Source organism: Rhinoraja longicauda, chromosome 8 (assembly GCF_053455715.1).
Source record: "Rhinoraja longicauda isolate Sanriku21f chromosome 8, sRhiLon1.1, whole genome shotgun sequence".
In the NCBI taxonomy this organism is placed as follows: Eukaryota; Metazoa; Chordata; class Chondrichthyes; order Rajiformes; family Arhynchobatidae; genus Rhinoraja; species Rhinoraja longicauda.
In genome coordinates, this window is record NC_135960.1 from 72,590,903 (window position 1) to 72,606,251 (window position 15,349).

Here is a 15,349-nt window from a genome sequence, read left to right on the forward strand (position 1 = left end):
CGGGCCGCAAACTGCCCAGGCGAAATATGAGGTGCTGCTCCTCCAACTTCCGGCGGGCCTCACCATGGCACTGGAGGAGGCCCATGACAGAGAGGTCAGACTGGGAATGGGAGGGGGAGTTAAAGTGCTGGGCCACCGGGAGATCAGTTGCGTTAATGCGGACCGAGCGCAGGTGACCCTCGGACTATCCTTGATCGGACTTTGCTGGCTTTACCTTGCACTAAGCGCTATTCCCTTATCATGTATCAATAGACAATAGACAATAGACAATAGGTGGAGGAGTAGGCCATTCAGCCCTTCGAGCCAGCACCGCCATTCAATGCGATCATGGCTGATCACTCTCAATCAATACCCCGTTCCTGCCTTCTCCCCATACCCCCTCACTCCGCTATCCTTAAGAGCTGTATCCAGCTCTCTCTTGAAAGCATCCAACGAACTGGCCTCCACTGCCTTCTGAGGCAGAGAATTCCACACCTTCACCACTCTCTGACTGAAAAAGTTCTTCCTCATCTCTGTTCTAAATGGCCTACCCCTTATTCTTAAACTGTGGCCCCTTGTTCTGGACTCCACCAACATTGGGAACATGTTCCCTGCCTCTAATGTGTCCAATCCCCTAATTATCTTATATGTTTCAATAAGATCCCCCCTCATCCTTCTAAATTCCAGTGTATACAAGCCTAATTGCTCCAGCCTTTCAACATACGACAGTCCCCGCCATTCCGGGAATTAACCTAGTGAACCTACGCTGCACGCCCTCAATAGCAAGAATATCCTTCCTCAAATTTGGAGACCAAAACTGCACACAGTACTCCAGGTGCGGTCTCACCAGGGCCCGGTACAACTGTAGAAGGACCTCTTTGCTCCTATACTCAACTCCTCTTGTTATGAAGGTCAACATTCCATTGGCTTTCTTCACTGCCTGCTGTACCTGCATGCTTCCTTTCAGTGACTGATGCACTAGGACACCCAGATCTCGTTGAACATCCCCTCTTCCTAACTTGACACCATTCAGATAATAATCTGCCTTTCTATTCTTACTTCCAAAGTGAATAACCTCACACTTATCTACATTAAACTGCATCTGCCATGTATCCGCCCACTCACACAACCTGTCCAAGTCACCCTGCAGCCTTATTGCATTTTCCTCACAATTCACACTACCCCCCAGCTTAGTATCATCTGCAAATTTGCTAATGGTACTTTTAATCCCTTCATCTAAGTCATTAATGTATATCGTAAATAGCTGTAAATATCTATACACTGTAAATGGCTCGATTGTAATCATGAATTGTCTTTCTGTTGACTGGATAGCACGCAACAAGAAAGCTTTTCACTCTACCTCGGTACACGTGACAATAAACTAAACTAAACTAAACTGAGGTAGATATAGCAGAGAACGAGCTCCTACTTCAAGACTGTGATGGAAAGTAATAGGTTGTGGGTAGACGCAAAATGCCGGAGTAACTCAGCGGGTCAGGCAGTATCTCTGGGGAGAAGGAAGTGGTTTCGTTTCGGGTCGAGACCCTTCTTCAGATCCGAAACGTCACCCATTCCTTCTCTCCAGGGATGCTGCCTGACCCGCTGAGTTACTCCAGCATTTTGTGTCTATCTTTGCTTTGAACCAGCATCTGCAGTTCCTTCCTACACAGGTTGAATTGGGTAATTTGGCTCTGCTCTCAAGAAAGACCATAAGTTTTAGTTCTGCAGCATTTTCCTGCGCTATCTCCATTTTCATTGATTCTCTTAATATTAAAAATTATAATAATCTCTGTCTTGCATCTAATCAGTGATTGAACCACCCTGATCTTTGTGGATGAGATGCCCAAAGATTCGGAACCCCTTGGGTGAAGGAATACATTATGTGAAATTAAAGTACCATTGTCTTAATAACCTGGCCATGTTTGTTAAAGGAGTGATATATTAAAATATATATTAGGTTCTCTGACAATATTTCTAAATCATTTTATGTTGTCAGTGTTGTTAGACAGAGGAGACTGCTAGAAATTTACTGTGCACTTGAAAATCCCACATTAATATTTAGGCCATTTTATTGTGACAGTTCATGTTATTGAGCCAGATCCAAATTTGGTAATCCTGTAGTGCAATATTTCAGACTTTTGTTTAAAACATTATTCAGTGAAATTGCTCATTTATAACATATAGCAGCCTTTTTGATTATCACAAGAATAATCAACGGGTGGTCACGGCGGCGCAGCGGTAGAGTTGCTGCCTTACAGCGAATGCAGCGCCGGAGACCCGGGTTCCATCCCAACTACGGGTGCTGTCTGTACGGAGTTTGTACGTTCTCCCCGTGACCTGCGTGGGTTTTCTCCGAGATCTTCGGTTTCCTCCCACACTCCAAAGATGTACAGGTTTGTTGGTAAATGTAAAAATTGTCCCTAGTGGGTGCGGGATAGTGTTAATGTGCGGGGATCGCTGGTCGGCGCGGACCCGGTGGGCCGAAAGGGCCTGTTTCCGCACTGTATCTCTAACCTAAACCTAAGAATGGTGCAATTCCATTGGATACAATATATTGTTGTAACTTGTTATTCCTTCACATCTTTTAAACTATATATTTGAATAATAATCAAATATTGGTTAAATGAAATTGCTTTTAATTATTGTGTGTTATAGAATCAAAAACTCTCGACTCTGGCATCTCCTTCCAGACAGAAGTAGCTTGTGCTCCTATTACAGGTACATCATGCATCCTTCTTTCCATTCAACTTATTGTTCTGTAACCTTTGTGCATGTTGTCGTTTGCCATGTCCGAGGGCCTTGCCTGGTTGTCCTAAGGACATAGAAACAGAGTTGTGCAACTTGCATTTTGCATGTTATCAGTCATTTAAAGTTTTTGATCAAAACAGTCATTGGCAAGGACAACCCATTGCTTTGGGATCCCATCACCTGCTTTATTCCTTCGCAACCCAACTCCATCACTATTTTGAGCAATTCCCTGAAACCTGCCTGACTGTTTAGCCTGGGATAGGCACAAAATGGAGTAACACAGCGGGACAGGCAGCATCTCTGGAGAGAAGGAATGGGTGACGTTTCGGGTTTGAAGAAGAGTCTCGACCCGAAACGTCACCCGTTCCTTCTCTCCGGGGATGCTGCCTGTCCCGCTGAGTTACTCCAGCATTTTGTGTCCACCTTCGGTTTAAACCAGCATCTGCAGTTCCGTCCGACCTGTTTAGCGGGACTTAGCTGCGCACGGCTCGGTCGCGGGGCCTTCCATCGCCTGGTTCGGCCGCGAGACGTCTCAGCGCCCGGTGCGACTCGGCCGCGGGGACTTCCATCCCCTTGCGGGGACTGTGCGGGTCGGTCGGGGACGAGCTGTCTGTCCGTGGGCGTGGGGAAGAGAGTGGAAGTTTTGTTGCCTCCATCACAGTGAGGGGGTGTTTGGAGTCACTGTGATGGACGTTTGTGTTGGGGTCATGTGTCTTGTGTTCTTTTTTGTGTGTGACTGCTATGTAGTTTCGTTCGGTACCTTGGTACCGAATGACAAATAAAGCTCTGTTGAACTGTTGAACTGTTGTTGTTGTTGATAAGCTTTGAACCCATTTCCTGCTCTGTATCATTGCTCAGTTCCACCCATGTCTGCTCTGTGCTAATGAAAACATGTCATTGGAACCATCCTACATATTGTCATTTCCTCTCGAGTGACATATTCCAATGCACTGCCAGCTGTCCATCCTCAATCAAAGGTTGATAAACTCGAGACCATTCAAAAACGTTGCTGCCAAAATGCTGCCAATTCACCCATCACCTCTGTGTTTAGTGATCCACAGTGTCTCAGAGTTACACAGTGCCACCGTTTTATAATCAGTCGTGTTTTTAGTTCCTCCATGGAGGTTTCGTGCCTCCCTATCTTTGCGATATTCTCCTGCCTACACCACTCTGAGTTATCTGCCCCCCTCTAATTCTGGTAACATCAGCATTCTTGAATTTAATCAACCCTCAATTCAAAAACTGGCTCTCCAGTTGCCAAGACCCTAATTCCTGTAAATTTTCTCCCAAAATCTTCATGTCCCTCTGAATTTATTTTTCTACAAATCTGTCCTCAAAATCCAAGATTTTGCCTAATATTTCCTATTATACAGTAGTGGTGATATATATTGATATGATATAGATGCTATATCAATGCAGATTGTTATTAATTTGCAGTATTGTACAAAATACTATCTATGATTGTCAGTCTCATGTAAGTAATTGTGCAATAGTGAGCATGTATTTATTGATGAGTGAATGTTATTCTCAATGCTGTATCAATATATTTCAAAGGGAAAGATGCTATTGCAACTGACTGTATAATATAATTGGGTCTCTTTGTTGGATAAATAATGTTGGATGTCAAAGAGGTGTCCAGCGATAAACATAGAAACATAGAAAATAGGTGCAGGAGGAAACCACTTTTGCCTTCGAGCCTGCATTACCATTCATTGTGATCATGGCTGATCATCCACAATCAGTAACCTGTGCCTGCCTTCTCCCCATATCCCTTGATTCCGCTAGCCCCTTGAACTCTATCTAACTCTCTCTTAAATTCATCCAGAGAATTGGCCTCCACTGCCCTCTGTAGCAGAGAATTCCACAAATTCACAACTCTCTGGGTGAAAATGTTCCTTCTCACCTCAGTTTTAAATGACCTCCCCTTTATTCTTAGACTGTGGCCCCTGGTTCTGGACTCCCCCAACATTGGGAACCAGCATTGTTCTGCTTACAAAATGGTAAATTGTAGTGTTTAAAAAAAATTAAATATAATTATTAGAACGGTTAATTATCTCTATGTACTGATTATTATTTCCCAGTTAGCGTTAAAAAAAATGAATCCTGTGGTTATGGTCACCTTGTTTTGTACAAATTTCCTGTGCCTATCCTAAATTACAATAGTAACTATATTTCAAAATGTGCTGGATCAGCTGAAAAATTACACACGATGGTAAAAGTGATTGCTCTGAAAATATACGTTTTTCTTAAGTTGCCAATGTTATTTTGTAATCAGTCTGCTGAAAACACAATTCAATGAGCATTTGATCAATAATAAACGTTATTGAGGCAATGCAGCGTAGGTTCACGAGGTTAATCCCCAGGATGGCGGGACTGTCATATGAGGAAAAATTGGAAAGACTGGGTTTGCATTCACTGGAGTTTAGAAGGATGAGAGGGGATCTTATAGAGACGTATAAAATTATAAAAGGACAAACTAGATGCAGGAAAAATGTTCCCAATTTTGGGGAAGTCCAGAACCAGTGGCCCCAGTCTAAGAATAAAGAGGAGGCCATTTAAAACTGAGGTGAGAAGAAACTTGTTCACCCAGAGAGTTGTGAATTTGTGGAGGCCAATTCACTGGATGAGAGGGCAGTGGAGGCCAATTCACTGGATGAATTTAAAATAGAGTTAGATAGAGCTAGGGGCTAGTGGAATCAAGGGATATGGGGAGAAGGCAGGCACAGGTTATGTGAATGGCAGTGCTGGCTCGAAGGACCAAATGGCCTCCTCCTGCACCTATTTTCTATGTTTCTATAACCCAGACATGCTATTTCCCAAAGCACTTGTTTCAATGTAATGCTCTACCCAATAACTAAACTGAGATCATGGGCTCCAGTCTCCTGGCAGCTTGGATCGAACCTTTGATTGACTGGTATTTCATTATTTGAATTATTGAACTAGTTTATGAATATAAAATGAAACAGGCAAATTAATTTTGCTCTGCGCTATATTTATACATTTAGCAAAGGAATAGAAATAGTGCTTAACTGAGAAACGCCAATTTAATAGAGACACTCATCAGTTTAATCAAAGGTTTCACAAAATGCTGGAGTAACTCAGCAGGTCAGGCAGAATCTAGGAGAGAAGGAATGGGTGACGTTTTAGGTCAAGACCCTTCTTCAGTGAATCAGTTTAATGATCTAATTTCATGTTCTTAAGGTATTTCAAATCTGTTACTTATATTTGATCTCAGTACAATTTTATCTTGAACCCTCTGAAAATGGCTTTAAACTATCTGTCTTTTTCAAAGGTCATAAGAGATAGGAACAGAATTAGGCCATTCGGCCCATCATGTCTACTCCGCCATTCAATCATGGCTGATCTATCTCTCCTTCCTAATTCTCCTGCCTTCTCCCCATAACCCCTGACACCCGTACTAATCAAGAATCCCACAAATTCACCACCCTCTGACAAAGGAAATTCTGCCTCAACTCCTTCTTGAAGGAACACCCTTTAATTCTGAGGCCTCTAGTCCCAGACTCTCCAACTAATGGAAACATCCTCTCCACATCCACTCTATCCAGGTCTTTCACTATTCTGCATGTTTCAATGAGGTCCCGCCTCATCCTTCTAAACTCCAGCGAGTACAGGCCCAGTGCCGTCAAACGCAAAGAAAAACGTATTTTTAATTGAAACTCGTGATTTGACAATTCAAAGATTGGCATTTCCAATGTTGACCCCATTGATGAAACTATTAGATTAAGCCTGTAAGCAGCTTCTATCCTGGAGAGCAGGGCACAGTGACTCAGATTGGGACTGAAAACCAGATGGATTCCCAGTCATGATCGCTGTCGATGACACCAACCAAAAACACAAGGCTGGAGTAACTCAGCGGGTCATGGAGCATCCAGATGAGGTAGAGGTTCACTTGCACCTCCTCCAACCTCATCTATTGTATCCATTGTTCCAGATGTCAACTTCTTTACATCTGCGAAACCAAACGCAGGCTCAGCGATCGTTTTGCTCAACACCTCCGCTCAGTCCGTCTCAACCAACCTGATCTCCCGGTGGCTGAGCACTTCAACTCCCCCACCCACTCCCAGTCTGACCTTTCTGTCATGGGCCTCCTCCAGTGCCATAGTGAGGCCCACCTCAAATTGGAGGAACAGCACCTCATATTTTGCCTGGGCAGCTTGGAGCCCAGCGGTATGAACATTGACTTCTCCAACTTTACATAGTTCCTCTGTCCCTCTCTTCTCCCACTGTCTTTCTGTCTCCACTTATATCCTTCCTTTGTCCCCCCCCCCCCCCCCCCCCCCTGACATCAGTCTGAAGAAGAGTCTCGACCCGAAACGTCACCCATTCCTTCTCTCCCTCTCCTCCTACCAAAAACAGAATGCATGGGACTGCCTGGTAAGTATAGAATTTGTCAGTGAGTGAAGTTACTCGAGGAGCAGTTATTTTCTCTTACTCTAGGAGCTGTTGATCCAAGTTCATAGCATTTGAATGTAGAAGTGTAGAAAGTTTTGAACATCCAGGGATGAACTTTAAAACAATTGAATGGAATACTTTATTGTCACATATGACAGGTCACAGTGAAATTCGTTGCTTGCGTACCCAACTCAGAGGGTGCTTACAAAGTTACAAATGCCCGCCTCCCCATGCCGGGTCCCCATTGTTCCCCCCCCCCCCCCCCTCACGGCGGTCCCCCCTACACCGAGTTCTGCGTTCCGTCCCTCGGCAGCGGCGTCCCCACTCCCACGTGGTCGTCCTTGTCCATCGGTCGGCGCCACCATCGACTGACCGCTGCACCAACCTCTCCGCTATCACACCAGGTCAATAGACAATAGACAATAGACAATAGGTGCAGGAGTAGGCCATTCAGCCCTTCGAGCCAGCACCGCCATTCAATGCGATCATGGCTGATCACTCTCAATCAGTACCCCGTTCCTGCCTTCTCCCCATACCCCCTCACTCCGCTATCCTTAAGAGCTCTATCCAGCTCTCTCTTGAAAGCATCCAACGAACTGTCCTCCACTGCCTTCTGAGGCAGAGAATTCCACACCTTCACCACTCTCTGACTGAAAAAGTTCTTCCTCATCTCCGTTCTAAATGGCCTACCCCTTATTCTTAAACTGTGGCCCCTTGTTCTGGACTACCCCAACATTGGGAACATGTTTCCTGCCTCTAATGTGTCCAATCCCCTAATTATCTTATATGTTTCAATAAGATCCCCCCTCATCCTTCTAAATTCCAGTGTATACAAGCCTAATTGCTCCAGCCTTTCAACATACGACAGTCCCGCCATTCCGGGAATTAACCTAGTGAACCTACGCTGCACGCCCTCAATAGCAAGAATATCCTTCCTCAAATTTGGAGACCAAAACTGCACACAGTACTCCAGGTGCGGTCTCACCAGGGCCCGGTACAACTGTAGAAGGACCTCTTTGCTCCTATACTCAACTCCTCTTGTTATGAAGGCCAACATTCCATTGGCTTTCTTCACTGCCTGCTGTACCTGCATGCTTCCTTTCAGTGACTGATGCACTAGGACACCCAGATCTCGATGAACATCCCCTCTTCCTAACTTGACACCATTCAGATAATAATCTGCCTTTCTATTCTTACTTCCAAAGTCCTCTCTGTGACGCCGACACATGCCCCAGCACTATGTTTATTAGCAACATAGACCGTGCCGGGAATGGCCTCCAAATCTTTTTTCCAAGGTTGCTGCACGATTGGCAAAATCCCCAAAATAGCCCGATTTTCAGCTGTTTAAAAATTTCATCCCAACCTATTGCTAGCATCTTGTAGTAGATGAACGTTTTATATTGTTTTCCTTTGACCTAGGTTATGCTAATCTTTATTACCTTTCCACTAACGTTGCAGGGGTTAATGGCAAAAGTATTCTAAATGCCATGAGAAGACACTCTCCAGATGGCAGGCGTTCTCAGGTCAACCTCGCCGATCAGCAACGTTCCAGCTTGGCTCCGTCTGCCGCCGCCTCAGCAACCTGTTCTCCTGGCTCCTCTCGGTCTTCCCCTCAGAAATCCACCATCGCTCCTCACTCTGCCCACCATGCCTCTGGCTCCTTCAAGATTTTCTCCGCCTCGCCACTTAACTCTCAGTCCCCAGGTAGTGTATTTACCTCACTTCCAATGTTTGTCGTAGATCGAATGCTAGTACTCGCTGGAATTTAGAAGATTGAGGCGGGATCTTATAGAAACTTACAAAATTCTTAAGGGGTTGGACAGGCTAGATGCAGGAAGATTGTTCCCGATGTTGGGGAAGTCCAGAACAAGGGGTCACAGTTTAAGGATAAGGGGGAAGTCTTTTAGGAACGAGATGATAACGTTTTTTTTCACACAGAGTGGTGAATCTGTGGAATTCTCTGCCACAGAAGATAGTTGAGGCCAGTTAATTGGCTATATTTAATGTGGCTAAAGGGATCAGGGGGTATGGAGAGAAGGCAGGTACGGGATACTGAGTTGGATGATCAGCCATGATCATATTGAATGGCGGTGCAGGCTCGAAGGGCCGAATGGCCTACTCCTGCACCTATTTTCTATGTTTCTATGTTAACTGTCAAACTGCATTTAGTTACAAGACTTCCAAAAATGTTCTACTTCATATTATTGGGTTGATATTATTTCCAAGTTAGATCTTGGATGTATGTGTTGGATTTCTCCGAGATCTTTGGTTTCCTCCCACACTCCAAAGATGTACGGGTTTGTAGGTTAATTGGCTTGGTATGAATGTAAATTGTCCCCAGTGTGTGTGTGGGATAGTGTTCTTCTTTCGTGTCCATCATCTATGTTTCAAATGTTGGGCCAGGCTCTTGCACAGTGGACAGCCTGCCTTCTCGTTTGCCACCGCTAGATCTTCCGGGCAGCATTGTTCACCAAGAAGTGGGCATCTTAGTCGGTGTGGCATGGGTTGTACAGATGTTCCACATTCACATTCTGTGTCTGCCACATCTGTTTTGCCCCATTTGCTCACATTGGTCTTGCATCGGCCCATCCCTGTACCAAGCCTATTGAGGGACCTCCAGGTCTTCCAGTCACACCTGTGACCAGGTGGTAGCTGTTCCTTTGATAGTGTTAATGTGCGGGGATCGCTGGATAGGACTCAGTGGGCCAAAGGGCCTGTTTCCGCGCTGTATCTCTAAACTAAACGAAACTAAATTCAGAATACAGTAAAGATGCTGTCTGGTCCATTGAGTTCCTCCAGAACTTTCTATTTTTCTCAAGATTCCAATCTCTGGATTCACCTCAAGGTATTATGTATAGTCGTGTTGAGATGGCAACACATGACTTTTCTGGTCATAAATCATCCTGTGATCCAGGTATGGTGGCGCAGCGGTAGAGTTGCTGCCTTACAGCGAATGCAGCGCCGGAGACTCAGGTTCGATCCTGACTACGGGCGCCGTCTGTACGGAGTTTGTACATTCTCCCCGTGACCTGCGTGGGTTTTCTCCGATATCTTCGGTTTCCTCCCACACTCCTAAGACGTACAGGTTTGTAGTTTAATTGGCTTGGTAAATCTAAAAATTGTCCCTCGTGGGTATAGGATAGTGTTAATGTGCGGGGATCGCTGGTTGGCGCGGACCCGATGGGCCGAAGGGCCTGTATCTCTGAACTAAATGAAACTAAACATGCTGCTAGTGGCTCACAATGCATCTTGCACCAATGACCCAAAACGTCACCCATTCCTTCTCTCCAGAGATGCTGCCTGTCTTGCTGAATTACTCTAGCATTTTGTGCTACCTTCAGTTGTAAATGCATGTCTATATGCAAGATTAATTTGAAATCTATAAGAATTTGCCACAATGATCCCTGCAGAACCTATTTCAGGTGTTCTGAATGCCATCATCATCAGTCAACTTGCCAGAAGGAAGGTATGATTGCTGCAGAAAGCAATTCTTGCATCTCCTATCCTTAGGTCATTAGGATTGCTTCTAGTCTCAGCAATTTCAGCTTGGAAAATATGCCCATATGAAAGAATTAGAATGCTAATCCTTCACAAAGTAGATGATACTCTTTGCAAGGAAAATAACAAACATGTTAACCACATGGAGACACAAGAACTGCAGATGCTGGTTTACAAGAAGAGACACAAAGTGCTGCAGTAACTCAGTGGGTTAGGGAGTACCTCTGCAGAACATGGATAGGTGACATTTCGGGATGGGACTATTCAGGCTGATTGTGGAGGGGGGAGAAAGCTGGAAGAGAGGTGGGGACAGATGAAGTGATAGGTGGATACAGGTGACGAGAGGGTTTCGATAGGAGACCAAAAGATTCAGATAAGGATAGAAGCGTTGTGAATTGTGAAGCCAGAAGAGGGAATGTAGGAGGAAGGGGAGAAATGGGTGGAAATCCAGGCAAAAGTATGGGGTGGGGTGTGTGTGTGTGGGGGGGGGGGGGGGGGGGGGGGCTGTTACTATATTAGTTACCTAAGATTTGAGAACTCAATGTTCATACCGTTAGGTTGTAAGCTACCCAAGCAGAATATGAGGTGCTGTTCCTCCAGTTGGTCTCCAAATTTGAGGAAGGATATTCTTGCTATTGAGGGAGTGCAGCGTAGGTTTACTAGGTTAATTCCCGGAATGGCGGGACTGTCATATGTTGAAAGACTGTAGCGACTAGGCTTGTATACACTGGAATTTAGAAGGATGAGAGGGGATCTTATCGAAACGTATAAGATTATTAAGGGGTTGGACACGTTAGAGGCAGGAAACATGTTCCCAATGTTGGGGGAGTCCAGAACAAGGGGCCACAGTTTAATAATAAGGGGTAGGCCATTTAGAATGGAGATGAGGAAAAACTTTTTCAGTCAGAGTTGTGAATCTGTGGAATTCTCTGCCTCAGAAGGCAGTGGAGGCCAATTCTCTGAATGCATTCAAGAGAGAGCTAGATAGAGCTCTTAAGGATAGCGGAGTCAGGGGGTATGGGGAGAAGGCAGGAACGGGGTACTGATTGAGAATGATCAGCCATGATCACAGTGAATGGTGGTGCTGGCTCAAAGGGCCGAATGGCCTACTCCTGCACCTATTGTGTATTGTCTATTGACTCACTCAGTCAATGGAGGTAGCTCTAGATAGAAAGGTCAGTCTGGGAGTGGGAAGAAGAGTTAAAATGGTTAGCAAGATCCAACAAGCCGAGCGCAAGTGTTCGCTAAAATAATCGCCGAGTCAACGCTTGGTCTTGCCGATGTAAAGGAGGCCACATTGGGAACATTGAACATACTAGATGTGTTAACAGATGAGATGCATGTGAACCCATGTCTCACTTGTTAGGACTGCTGGGGTCCTCGATCAATGTGAGGGAGGAGGTAAAGGGACAAGTGTTACGTCTCCTGAGATAGACACAAAATGCTGGAGTAACTCAGCGGAACAGGCAGCATCTCTGGACAGAAGGAATGGGGGACGTTTCGGGTCAAGACCCTTCGGGTCAAGACCTATACTCGCTGGAATTTAGAAGACTGAGGGGGGATCTTATAGAAACATATAAAATTCTTAAGGGGTTGGAGAGGCTAGATGCGGGAAGATTGTTCCCGATGTTGGGGAAGTCCAGAACCAAGGGTCACAGCTTAAGGATAAGGGGGAAGTCTTTTAGGACCGAGATGAGAACGTTTTTTTTCACACAGAGAGTGGTGAATCTGTGGAATTCTCTGCCACAGAAGGTAGTTGAGGCCAGTTCATTGGCTATATTTAAGAGGGAGTTAGATGTGGCCCTTGTGGCTAAAGGGGTCAGGGGGTATGGAGAGAAGGCAGGTACGGGATACTGAGCTGGATGATCAGCCATGATCATATTGAATGGCGGTGCAGGCTCGAAGGGCCAAATGGCCTACTCCTGCACCTATTTTCTATGTTTTTATGTTTCTTCAGACTGATGTCAGGGTAGTGGGCAGTACATAGATAAGGAAGTGTATAGATAAGGAAGTATAAGGTGTGAAAACAGAACAAAGTGAATGGAGATCATGGCAAATGCAGAATAGATCATTGTTAGTTGGGAGAAGATAACAACAAGGCAAACAGATAAAATGTAGTTGGAGACAGTAAGACTGATCGGAGAACTGGGAAGGAGGAGGGAATGGAGAGAGATGGAAAGTAAGGGCTAGTTGAAGTTAGAGAAGTCAATGTTCATACCATTGGGGCGTAAGTGTTCTTACCACATATTCTTGTTAATTGAATCTAATTCTTTGCTTATAATGTTGCTACAGTGCCCTCCATAATGTTTGGGACAAAGACCCATCATTTATTTATTCGTCTCTGTACTCCACAATTTGAGATTTGTAATAGAAAAAGTCACATGTGGTTAAAGTGCACATTGTCAGATTTTAATCAAGACCATTTTTATACATTTTGGTTTCACCATATAGAAATTACAGCAGTGTTTATACATCGTCCCCCCATTTCAGGGCACCATAATGTTTGGGACACAGCAATGTCATGTAAATGAAAGTAGTCATGTTTAGTATTTTGTTGCACATCCTTTGCATGCAATGACTGTTTGCAGTCTGCGATTCATGGACATCACCAGTTGCTGGGTGTCTTCTCTGGTGATGCTCTGCCAGGCCTGTATTGCAGCCATCTTTAGCTTATGCTTGTTTTGGGGGCTGGTCCCCTTCAGTTTTCTCTTCAGCATATAAAAGGCATGCTCAATTGGGTTCAGATCAGGTGATTGACTTGGCCACTCAAGAATTGACCATTTTTTAGCTTTGAAAAACTCCTTTGTTGCTTTAGCAGTATGTTTGGGATCATTGTCTTGCTGTAGAATGAACTGCCGGCCAATGAGTTTTGAGGCATTTGTTTGAACTTGAGCAGATAGGATGTGTCTATACACTTCAGCAGTTGTATCATATACACTACCATCAGCAGTTGTATCATCAATGAAGATAAGTGAGCCAGAACCTTCAGCAGCCATACATGCCCAGGCCATAACACCCCCACCACCGTGTTTCACAGATGAGGTGGTATGCTTTGGATCTTGGGCAGTTCCTTCTCTCCTCCATACTTTGCTCATGCCAGCACTCTGATATAAGTTAATCTTCGTCTCATCTGTCCACAAGACCTTTTTTCCAGAACTGTGGTTGCTCTTTTAAGTACTCCTTGGCAAACTGTAACCTGGCCATCCTATTTTAGCGGCTAACCAGTGGTTTACATCTTGCAGTGTAGCCTCTGTATTTCTGTTCATGAAGTCTTCTGCGGACAGTGGTCAATGACAAATCCACACCTGACTCCTGAAGAGTGTTTCTGATCTGTCAGACAGGTGTTTGGGGATTTTTCTTTATTATAGAGAGAACTCTTCTGTCAACAGCTGTGGAGGTCTTCCTTGGCCTGCCAGTCCCTTTGCGATTAGTAAGCTCACCAGTGCTCTCTTTCTTCTTAATGATGTTCCAAACAGTTGATTTTGGTAAGCTTAAGGTTTGGCTGATGTCTCTAACAGTTTTATTCTTGTTTCTCAGTCCCATAATGGCTTCTTTGACTTTCATTGGCACAACTTTGGTCCTCATGTTGATAAACAGCAATAAAAGTTTCCAAAGGTGATGGAAAGACTGGAGGAAAGACTAGGTGCTGAGAGCTCTCTTATACCTATATTAAGGAGGCAATTAAACACACCTGAGCAATTACAAACGCTTTTAAAGCCATGTGTCCCAAACATTATGGTGCCCTAAAATGGGCGGACTATGTATAAACACTACTGTAATTTCTACATGGTGAAACCAAAATGTGTAAAAATGGCCTTAAATAAAATCTGACAATGTGCACTTTAACCACATGTGATTATTTCTATTACAAATCTCAAATTATGGAGAACAGAGGCAAATAAATAAATGATGTGTCTTTGTCCCAAACATTATGGAGGGCACTGTATTATTGTGAAATGAACACATAACTAACAAACCTTTCCTTGGGTTCTGATTGGCATCAACTATGTGTCTGCACTGAGATTTGCTTGTCTTAAGTGCAGAGGTGTAAAAGCTGAAAGATTGAACAAACTTTGTTACTGCCGACCTTAAATCATGCAAGGTTTCAGTGTGGTTGAATCAGCTCCAGAATAAATATGCAGCTATTATTTACTTGTGTTTATCTTCTCTCAAAAGAAAGATGTTGAAATAAGGAACATGAGGTGACAACTGACAAATATGAAATGCCCATTGTTGTAAACTAAATGTAAATTATTCATGTTTTTGAGAAGGGAGTCCAATTATACAATATGTTCTTATTTGAATAGTAGTGTAGACAGTTATTACAAAAAGGCTTAGTATAAATCGACACTGGTGAATGCATTCAGCTCAGCAGCAGAAGTGTCTCAACAATTTTGACATGTTAGTTAAACTATTTTATTTTCCTCTATTAAAAGGGTGTGCAAGTCAAGGTTTAGAAATCAATAACATTCTTTATTTGCTATGGGTTTCCAACATTTAATTTCCACTTTTACGGGTGTCAGGGGTTATGGTGAGAAGGCAGGAGAATGGGGTAAGGAGGGAGAGATAGATCAGCTGTGATTGAATCATATCATATCATATCATATCATATATCTACAGCCGGAAACAGGCCTTTTCGGCCCTCCAAGTCCGTGCCGCCCAGTGCCGCCCAGTGATCCCCGTACATTAACACTATCCTACACCCACTAGG

At 44.2% G+C, this 15,349-nt stretch overlaps 1 protein-coding gene across 1 annotated transcript in view; it reads left to right on the top strand.

Moving 5' to 3' along the window:
- The first annotated feature begins 2,639 nt into the window (after positions 1-2,639).
- dgkg (diacylglycerol kinase, gamma) overlaps positions 2,640-15,349 on the top strand; it is a 389,823-nt gene continuing 377,113 nt past the window's right edge. The window contains exons 1-2 of the mRNA XM_078404272.1: positions 2,640-2,697; positions 8,599-8,844. Coding sequence (XP_078260398.1) covers positions 8,628-8,844 — 217 coding nt within the window. The 5' untranslated portion in view covers positions 2,640-2,697; positions 8,599-8,627. The remainder of the gene's footprint in view (positions 2,698-8,598; positions 8,845-15,349) is intronic.